Source organism: Mus musculus, chromosome 2 (assembly GCF_000001635.26).
Source record: "Mus musculus strain C57BL/6J chromosome 2, GRCm38.p6 C57BL/6J".
Lineage (NCBI taxonomy): Eukaryota > Metazoa > Chordata > Mammalia > Rodentia > Muridae > Mus > Mus musculus.
In genome coordinates this window covers 164,647,774-164,657,676 of record NC_000068.7, presented here as the reverse complement: position 1 = coordinate 164,657,676, position 9,903 = coordinate 164,647,774, and the positions used below count along the sequence as shown (strand labels likewise).

Sequence of the window (9,903 nt, the reverse complement as noted above, 5' to 3'; positions counted from 1 at the left end):
GAAGCCATTTTTGGTGGGGGGCGGGGGACTCCCACCCTCTACCTCAGATTTTTCTTTTAATTCTCTGCCTGTATGATGCTTAAAGGTTTTTGTGAACCCAAGGCAAGGAATGTTCTCTTTAGCCCTGTGGCATGCTGTACAGGAGATATGTGTTGTGGTAGAGCTGGTTTGGTGTGCTGGAGCCTCCTGGAATTGGAGTGGGTGCACAAGACAACAGGACAAACTAGAGACAAATTACCAACAAGGGGTGGGGGTGGGAACTGGGCCCGAGAGGAGCGCACTGGGCATCAGTGATTATTAAGAGTGTATATGAAGGAGGCAGGTGCTTGTTTATTTAGTAACAGCAGTGGTGAGAGATGACAAGGTAATTCCAGGCAGAATCATATCTCCTTCAAAGCTGGGCGGGGACCCACTCTCTGGGTAGACATAGTCAGAGGGAGGGGTGACAGGCATCTCCCATACGTCTTTATCCAACAGGTTCACGCAAACATTGCCACATGCAGCGGAGCAGCAGATGTTATTTGCTTGGCAGTCTTGGTGGGCTTCACAATGGCGGCTGCACAGATACCGTTTGGGCTTCCCCTCACACTCCTTGATCTCAGTGTGAACTGGTGCTACAAAAAGGGGGACGGTCAGGTAGGTGAGCAGAGTGGCTGCCTGGAGAGAATCCCTCTTGAGCTTAAAGTTCCAGCAGTGTGCTGAACACTCCCGCTGTGCCTGCATTTTCCCAGGCAACTTTTCTGTTTGTGCTCAGTCCTGCTGATCAGTTGTGTTTTAAATCTCATGCCCCGTGATAATCTCACCACCTCCCTATAGCTATTCGTGTCTGGGTCCCCTCTTCCTCTTCCTCATACCTACACCCACGACCAATCTCTCCTAGTAGAAAGAGCCGCAATGGCGCCATCTCTGTGAAATGTGTATTCTTACCCGGCTCATAGAAACCGGAGGTAGTTCACGGACCCTTTCAGCTCCTTAGAATTCTCAGGGTCCGTGAGGCTAACAAATCGGCCTCCAGCCTCTCTGTTTCCTCTGCTGTCTTGCTGTCTAGTGAAGTGTTCTGTCCTCTTCATCATTTACTTTTTACCCACCCCCACCCCCCACCCCAGGTGGCAACTCCATCCCTACCTCTTTCATGATCAATGTTTTGGTTTCTGCACCTATGCCCATTTCTACACCCCTCTTCCCCACTGAACACCTCTGAGAGTTTAAGCCCTCCCAAGTACGAAAGTTTGCCCCCTGGATTTTCAACCATGGGGCCCCTTCCATCACCGTTTGTTTCTGAATCTTTGGAACAAAGGGTGAGAATCGCACGTTCACTGTGCACCTTATCACTGTGTCCGGAACCATAGCTGAGGGGCCGTGGTCACCCAGAGTCAGGACAGTACTGCGGAGCAGAGTATGCAGTCGTATCCCTTCTGGGTCTGTTCTCAGTTGCTCCTTGCCAGCTACCCACAAACCCTACTCATCCAACCACCTACCTTCATATCTCTGCCTTCGCTGGACCCCTCCGTCGGCTAGGGAAAGCAGCAACAGCACACCAAGGAAGAGCAGCAGATTCCTGGACAGCATAACTGCGACCCAGGCGGTGAGCTCAGATCTAGTCTGGATGGCAGACTTTCCCACAGCAGGACGGGGCCTCTCTACTGCCTCTGCTGGCCAAATCAGGGCAGAGCAGTAGCCGTCCTGTTTCTTCCCCTTTTCTTGCCCCTTGCCCTTTTTCTCTGTGGCTTTTCTCATAAACGAGATCTCTTTCAGCCCCCTCTTCGCGCTAACATAATTTCCTCACGATATATATAGTTTAGGGCTCAGGAGATTGAGTAAAGTGTTTGCAGATAAAGCTGACCTGGAGGCAAATGTCTGTGAGCCAGAGCCGGGATTGTTGGTAGAAACAGAAGGCTCTCAGGGTCCTGCCGGGCTGTCTGGAGCTGAAGCTGTGAGTCTTAGGGTTGGTGAGGAATTCTGATGTTTACCTCTAGTGTCCATAAAATAGACTCATTTTTAAAAAGATTTACTCTGTGTGTGTCTGTGTGTGTGTGTGTGTGCGCGCGCGCGCGTGCTCGCCACACGTGACACCAGGACATCAGATCCCCTGGAACTAGCATTATCCACAGTTGGGAACTGAACCCCCGTCCTCTGCGAGAATAGCAGGTGCTCATTACCACCGAGCCGCCTTTCCAGCCTCGATCCTGGTTCGCTATTATCTCAGTTTCCCCGGGCACGCCACACAGAGTCTCGTTTTGGCTCAGACCCATCTTCTGCCCTTTTTATTTAATCCTGTAACCGTCTCCCAAGATGCCTTTCCGTCAGTGATTTCACTTATGTCACACACACACCATCATGTATGTCCTAATTCACGATGTTCTGCAAGATGCTCAAGGCTGAGCAAGGTGGGGCTGTGGGCAGCAGGCAAGGAAGGGATGAGCAGGGATTGAGGAGTGCCCAGGAGATGGTTACAGTCTGCACATCCAGATCCATCCGCAGCACCGTAAAGACTCTGAAATTTTGTTCCTGGCTTTTTAAAATATCTTTTCTTTATCCTCTGACAACCTCATACCTGTGTATAATGTGTATTGATCCTATCCGTTCTCAACCTTCTCCACCCACTGCCTCTGAATTCTCAGTCCCCAATATGCCCACCTTCATGCCCCACACCCCCATCTCTGCATACCAGAGGACCTACATATCTCCGGCTTGGCCCCACCTCTTAAAGGTTATATCCCTCTTACTATTGTTACTCTGGGGACCACGGCTCCAGCACAGGAACCTTTGGGGAACAGACTACAAACCACAGCAGGTACCATTTTCCTCCTCATCAGTTTCCCCTCAGTGTGTTCCCACACTGTCACACTGGGGCTTCCAAACCCCGAGCTCTGTCTTTGTACGGTTCGTCCTCCTTGGCCAAGTGTGTGCAGTCTTAGCATATACTGTGCAGAGCACCAGTGTACACACACACACACACACACACACACACACACACACACACCTGTAATCCTGTAGGCCAAGTTGAGAGGAGTCTGCTCTTTGAGAGTGCTAGACCTCTTTGTGTGTGTGTGTGTGTGTGTGTGTATCTGTGTGTGTGTGTGTATCTGTATGTGTGTGTATCTGTGTGTGTGTATCTGTGTGTGTGTGTGTGTGTGTGTGTGTGTAACAGAAGAGGACATTGGGTACCCTTCTCTGTCACTCCCTACCTCATCCCCTTGAGATAGAGTCTTTCACTGAACTTGGAGATTGCCATTTTTCATCCTGCCTATGTGGCTAATGCTCCCTTTTCCCATCTGCCTTTAACACTGGGGCTACAGGTCTATGTGGCACTGCTAGGGTTTTTTTTAAATGTGAGTGCTGGAATCTGAACTCAGGTCCCACGTTTGCCCAGCAGTCTCTCTTACCCCTGTGTCACCTCTCCAGCTCCTACTGTCCTTCTCTCAGGCATTTGGTGAACACATTTCTCCATCCACCAAGCAACGATTCTGTGGCAAGATCCCGACTGTAGGGTTGATCCCTCTGTTTCCTTCCTTGTTTGCTAGAGGGCCATTTAGCTTTTATAAACACCTTCCCTATCCAGTTTCTTTACCTCTGTGAAACCTGGAGAGCGTTTGTGTTAGCTTGTACTTGGCCCATCAAAGGAGAACCAACACTGAGCAGGATGCGAAGTAAAAGAGGATGCATGACCCAAAGCCGAAGACGATCCTGCAGTTCTAACGTGCAGGAGGCTGAGGCAAGAGGGCTGTCAAACCTGGGCTACATGGTGAGACCATTTCTCAAAAAACATCACTACCAACAGAGGCAGGTGCCTTTGACTCCCTTCCTGTAGGTGAGCTTGGATGATTCAGAAAGACTCTGTACCCAGTGGCCGAGGAGTTCTGGATCAGAGATAAAGCTGTGGAAGACACACAGTGTCCCCAGCCCACACAGAGGTGCCGGCTACATCAACACAGCCCAGTGCTTTCACTTGAGAGAGTGCCAAAGAAATAGTCTGTGAGCTGACACGTAGCTCCTGAACTGAGCCCAAAACTCTGCTACCACAAAAGTCAACCCTAACTCTGTTTTTTTTTTTTGTTTTGTTTTTTGTTTTGTTCTTTTGTGCTCCGTTCCAAATTTGGACAAAAGAGCTGTCAGTCTGCTGTCACCTGTAGACAAGGGAGTGTAAAGCATGAGTTTTACGGCTGGCTTAGGTAATTTGTGCCTGGAGTTGTGTCAGCATCATCCTTGTGATATGGGTTGGGGGTGTCCTTGCTCCCCTTCTCTGGGATGGTTAAGAATACCAGCAGTGTGCAACGGAAGGGCATTGGGCATCACCAGGATCCAGAGAACCTTTCAGGGGGCTGGCTAAGGTGTTAAAGTAAGATCACTGTCTTTCGGCTTCTGCAAGTATCAGACATATAGGCAGGTAAAACGCCCACACATAAGCTGGCAAAGAGTAGAAGCTGACAAACATGATTGTTTATAACTTCTGTGTATGTGTGTGCATGAGTGTGTACATGAGTGTGTATATGTGTGTGCATGAGTGTGTATATGTGTGTGTACATGAGTGTGTGCATGAGTGTGTACATGAGTGTGTATATGTGTGTGTACATGAGTGTGTGTATACAGGTCTGGGATAATTTTACTTTTATTCCTCAAAAGATTTTTGTTTTATTTCCTGATTAAGTGTATATGAGTGTAGGGCTGAGCTCATGCATATGAATTTAGGTGCCCTCAAACCAGAAGAGGGCGTCAGACCTCCTGGAGCCAGAGTTACAGGAGGTTGTGAACCACTTCCCATGGATGCTGGGAATTGAACTAAGGTCTTCTGAAAGAGAAATGTGTGCCCTTAACCCCTGGTCATCCTTCATCTTCAGCCCTGAGACTTCACCTTTAACGATCTCTGGCATTACACTTGCTTTCCTGAAGAGACCTTTTGGTAGACGCAGGTCGATAAGCATTGGTCAGTAAAAGTTTTTTATAACTATGGACGTGTCCTGTGAGCTGTCTGTGAAGTGGCTCTAACTTACACATGGCTACTGAATTCTGAAATCACTGAAATCTGACACTTGCCTTTGATCCAATTAATTCAAACAGTCTTGTGTGTCTGACGAACACTCTGAGATGGGTGATAATAGATCACTGTTTCTGTCCAATGGTGAGGACAGGAGCTCAACCAGGTCTACCTTCTACACATTACCCAGAGCGGCGCATGCTCATTAGCACGATACCAAGATGCTAACTGAACAAGAAAGAAATGGTAGCGCAAAGCGTTAGAGTGTGGAAACTTAACAGTGCACAATGGCATCTTTAGAAAACAAAAAACCGAAACAAACAGAAGGTGGGGCAGAGTGTAAGGACCTGTCGATTTAGCTAACACAGTGGCATCCCCAGGGAACACACGCAGAAGTGACTGAAACACTGTGTAGTGGTATATTTTTTAAAAAATCAAAAACCAAAAACTACTTCTGCTTTTGTAGCCCCCTACACACACATTACTGAGCCTTAACATGTTACATATGTTTCTAAGTGAAATATCGGGATGCCTGATTTTCCAATTTCATAAAATGATGAGAACAATGTAAAAGAATACACACATACTGGTTGGTGGTTATCAGATAGAGGAATTATTGATATGTCTCTGTTTCCTCTTTGTATTTTAAAAATCATATAGACTAAGGATTTGTTTTCTTCTTAGAGTAAGAAATGTCTTCTAAAAATAAGTCATTTCAAAAAGGAAGGGGCGTGTCTTGTGAGACAGGAAGCAGATTGAGGGGAAAAGATGGCGGGTGGGGATGATAAACATGTAGGGGGTCAGGGGAGGGACAGGAAAGACAGGGAGTCCACACGCTCACTGGTGTGTCCTTCTCCTTACCCAGTTTGCCTTCCTTTCTTTTCTGCTCCTTACAGCAGTGGGTGAGGATTTGTCTTCCTGTGAACGCACAGTCTACCATGAAGCCTTGGATCATCGTCCTCACTGTATCTGCCCATGGGATCCTGGTGTTTCTGCACGTTCTCGGAAGCCTCAAGGGTAACCATGGCAGCAATAGCACAGAAATGGGAGCACTCTGCCCTGGCACATCTGCCGGAGCTGAATTTTCAAAATCAGCTTCCAGAAGGTCAGAAACCAGTCACCTGGGATTGATCTCTAGAGTGCACCGTGGAGAGAAGTAACTCACAGGTTATCCCCTGCCTCTACACATGTGCCGTGGTGGTACATGCATGCCTACGCTCACACGCAAACACCACACACACATAGACATACTACAAAAAAAAAACAAAAACAAAAAAACAAATTAAAAGTCAGAGCAACCATTGCACCGGTGGCAGCCATGCCCTGCTGACTCTGTTCTAGGAGCAGGAACCATGTCACGCTGTCCCTTAAGCACGGCCAAGCAGGACTTGGCACCCATATTTCCAGTCTCTGTGATTTTGCTAGGTGAGACACCAGTGAATATCACAATGGTGATATCAGACACATCCACGGCCATTTTGTGTTTGCAAGAGCTTAGAGCCTGAAAAGATGGAGAAAACAAACGAGGGCCCCTTAGGAAATCAGGTATCGATGCTAAGGTAGTGGGGGCATGGGAGAGACTGAGCAGAAATGTTTTGGGACAATGAAGGTATGGATCAGGGCCGGGGGCGGAGGAGAGGGTCGCATATTTTAGTGGCTATCGATAGCAAACAGAAAAGTCAGACGTGAGGTTCCTATGGTCTCTGGCTCAGTTTTCCCATTCTGCAAGTTGGGTCTAGAATCAGAAGTCAATGAGGTTGTAGGCTCTGAAATCTAAGCTTTTTATGAGTACAAACTTGGTCAGGTGGTGTGTATTGGGAAGATACTTCAGGTCCGATCTTCAGGACCCAGAACCCCACAGTGCCCGGGTGACACTCGGGAAGAAGGAATGTATGTCATACAAGGGTGCTGTCTCATGGACAGACTGGTTAGACCTGGAGGGATTTTCTCGGACAACAGAGATCCTTCCTGGTGTGGGGCATCTCAGGTCCAGAGGGGTTTGCTTAGTTTGAAAGGGCGTCTGCCACACATTGTGAGTATGCAGATACTGCCAACCTCTATTATCTCCATTCCAGATGACCTTGAAGAGATTGACCAGTGTTGGGTACAGCCTCCGACAAGGTTTTGTGGGAAAAGGTGCACGAAGGTGCGGAAGTGCGTGAGTCCAAATTACACGTGCTGCTGGACTTACTGTGGAAACATCTGCTTGAACAATGAGTGAGTGGGTTGGGGTGAGAGGTGCGGGTGTGAGCATGCCTGAGTTCTGATCCCCAGAAACTACTCAACCCACCATTTAGAAGTTGCAGGAAATTGCAGTCACCTAAATTCCAGCCACTGAAACAATCAGGTAAAGCAAGGGACCTTCCTATCTCTTAATCCAGGTTCCATTAATCAAGAAACCAAGGCACTGACTGTTTTATTTTTATCTTTTCCATCGTGATCATTCACTTTCTTTGCTTCTCACACATTGCCCGCCAGCTCATATATATATGTCCCTTCTTTGTCCAAAGAATCCAATCACTGGCTCCTTTTTTTCTCAGCCAGACCCTAGAAGACCTTGTATCCAGATGTAAATCAATCTGTTTTAAAGTTTGTTTATTTAGTGTATATGCACACTCATGTGTGCCACATTATATATGTGTGAAGGCCAGAGGGCAACTTGTAAGAGCTGCTCTCTCCTATCTATCTGCGGGGTCCTTGGGATACAACTTAGGTCTCTCATCGGCTGAGCCCTCTTGCTGGCTCAGAGAGTTGATTTTGAAAAGCGCAGCTCCTGATATTACAGAGAATTTCTCTCGCTCTTCCGAAGCTTGGGGCACTGTTGTTTGGATATGGATTTCTTCCAGGGACACTGGTGTCTAACAATCTAATTTCTCTCTTTCAGAGAACCTTTTGAAACACTGATGAAAGTCTAGTTTCAACGCGATCCACTGCTGGGTTGACTGGTCTGGGCAGAAGGCTGCCTGCTGCCCTGGAGGGACACTCGCTCCAGCTAAGGGCCTCTTTGTCCTTTCCTTGATGTCTTCATGCAGAGAAGTCTAAGCTTTTGCCAAATAAATGTATTATGTACCAGCATGGGGGTTCTGTGGTTCTCACACGCTCATTTCTCTTGTTAGGAAGCCCAAAAGTCTCTCAGCAGTTGCTCCCACCCTGGATGGACACAGATTCAAACCTGTCTTCTGTGCATTTACCAATCACTGTAGCAAAAATGCAAAGGGGTTTATGAACACGACTTGCCAGACATGGTGGCATGTGCCTCTAGGCCCAACACTATCCCCAGGAGCAGAATGTAGGGTTTGATGAATATTCAGAAGCTTAGTGTGTTACATGTTCACCAAAAGCCAAACTCTTCGACAGACACTGAAAGCTGCTCCATCCTTAACATCATGGATCTGGTGGAACAAAGCACCATTTCTAGTAAGAAGCTGATGTATTTGGTTATTTGAGGGAATATTTCTGCCTTTGAGATGGGTGGGTCCCATGAGTTTTCAGGAGGGGCTTCTCTTCCTACCATGACTAGTCTCTATCGTGACTCACTGTCTTGCCTGGACAATCGTGATCTTCTCCCGAGGTTTCAGGCCACGTAGTCTGAGCTTTGCTGCCTGTGTTGCTTCTGTGGATTAGCTCTGGAGGTGACTTGGCCTAGAGGAGACTATTATAAAATATCTTCCATGCATTCAGCATTATGCTTTTCCTTGGAACAGAGGAGAAGGTAATATGTGTGTGTATGTGTGTATGTTCTCTGCATACATGCATATGTGTGTATGTATGCATGTGTGTATATATGTGACTGTGCATGTATGTGTGTCTCTGTATGTTCTGTGCATGCACATGTGCATGTGTATGGAGGCTGGAGACTGATGTCAGATACCTTCCTCAACTATTTTCCACCTTATTCTTGAGGCAAGGTCTTCTAATTGAACCCAGAGCTTGTCGATCCTGCTAGTTTAGCTACCAAGCTTGCCCCGTGGATTCCCTTGTCTCCACTTCCTGAGCATTTACATCCTACCCAGCATTTACGTCGGTGAGGGGATCCGAATTCCAGCCCTCAGAATCGTGCCAGCAGCACTTTATCCATCCAGCCACCTCCTAAGCTTAAGATGCTCTTTCTTTTTTTTTTATTTAATTTTTTTATTACGTATTTTCCTCAATTACATTTCCAATGCTATCCCCCATACCCTCCCTCCAACTCCCCTACCCACCCATTCACACTTTTTGGCCCTGGCGTTCCCCTGTACTGGGGCATATAAAGTTTGCATGCCCAATGGGCCTCTCTTTCCAGTGATGGCGGACTAGGCCACAGCTAGAGTCAAGAGCTCCGGGGTACTGGTTAGTTCATAATGTTGTTGCACCTGCAGGGTTGCAGATCTCTTTAGCTCCTTGGATACTTTCTCTAGCTCCTCCATTGGGGGCCCTGTGATCCATCCAATAGCTGACTGTGAGCATCCACTTATGTGTTTGCTAGGCCCCGGCCTAGTCTCACAAGAGACAGCTATATCAGGGTCCTTTCAGCAAACTCTTGCTAGTGTATGCAAATGGATGCACTAGAACATTGCCCCTAGCTACTCTATCCCAAGGAGCAGCTTGGAATGTGGATTAGCAAAGACCAAAGCCAGGCAAAGGCTAGCGATTCATAGCATACTGCTTAGTGCCTTACCACGCAGGAGAAGGAAGCAAGACAATGAACGGTTCAGGGGCACAAGACATGGGGAAGAGGGGCCCTGGAGCTCTCTGGAGGGACAATGGCCATTCCTTGCTGACACACCAGGGAAGGGAAGGGTTGTCCTCTGTTGGGAATGAGCGCTTTCCTCTAGTACCAACTCCTTTCCTACCCTTATCGCCAAGCCTAAGTCCTGAGGGCTGTAAAGGAGAGGTGATGTTGGTCGGTCAATACCAGCAAAAGAGTAATTGGTGCACAGTCAGCGGAT

The 9,903-nt window shown here is 47.7% G+C and overlaps 2 protein-coding genes across 3 annotated transcripts; one reads left to right on the top strand and one right to left on the bottom strand.

Annotated features, from left to right (window-relative positions):
- Positions 1 to 308: 308 nt before the first annotated feature.
- Wfdc10 (WAP four-disulfide core domain 10) lies at positions 309 to 1,631 on the bottom strand. Its single transcript, NM_001039501.2, has 2 exons — positions 1,479 to 1,631; positions 309 to 614 (listed from the first exon to the last, which is right to left on the bottom strand). Exons 1-2 carry the CDS (start codon positions 1,567 to 1,569, stop codon positions 331 to 333), a joined length of 375 nt encoding a protein of 124 aa, NP_001034590.1. The 5' UTR covers positions 1,570 to 1,631; the 3' UTR covers positions 309 to 330.
- Wfdc9 (WAP four-disulfide core domain 9) lies at positions 334 to 8,052 on the top strand. Of its 2 annotated transcripts, none has more exons than XM_006499984.4 (4): positions 334 to 636; positions 5,872 to 5,992; positions 7,051 to 7,192; positions 7,860 to 8,050. In XM_006499984.4, exons 1-4 carry the CDS (start codon positions 550 to 552, stop codon positions 7,888 to 7,890), a joined length of 381 nt encoding a protein of 126 aa, XP_006500047.3. In that variant the 5' UTR covers positions 334 to 549; the 3' UTR covers positions 7,891 to 8,050. The 2 variants fall into 2 exon arrangements, with proteins under 2 accessions (XP_006500047.3, NP_001153886.1); NM_001160414.1 differs by lacking the exon at positions 334 to 636 and adding an exon at positions 2,711 to 2,794 and having other exon boundaries at positions 7,860 to 8,052.
- Positions 8,053 to 9,903: the final 1,851 nt, after the last annotated feature.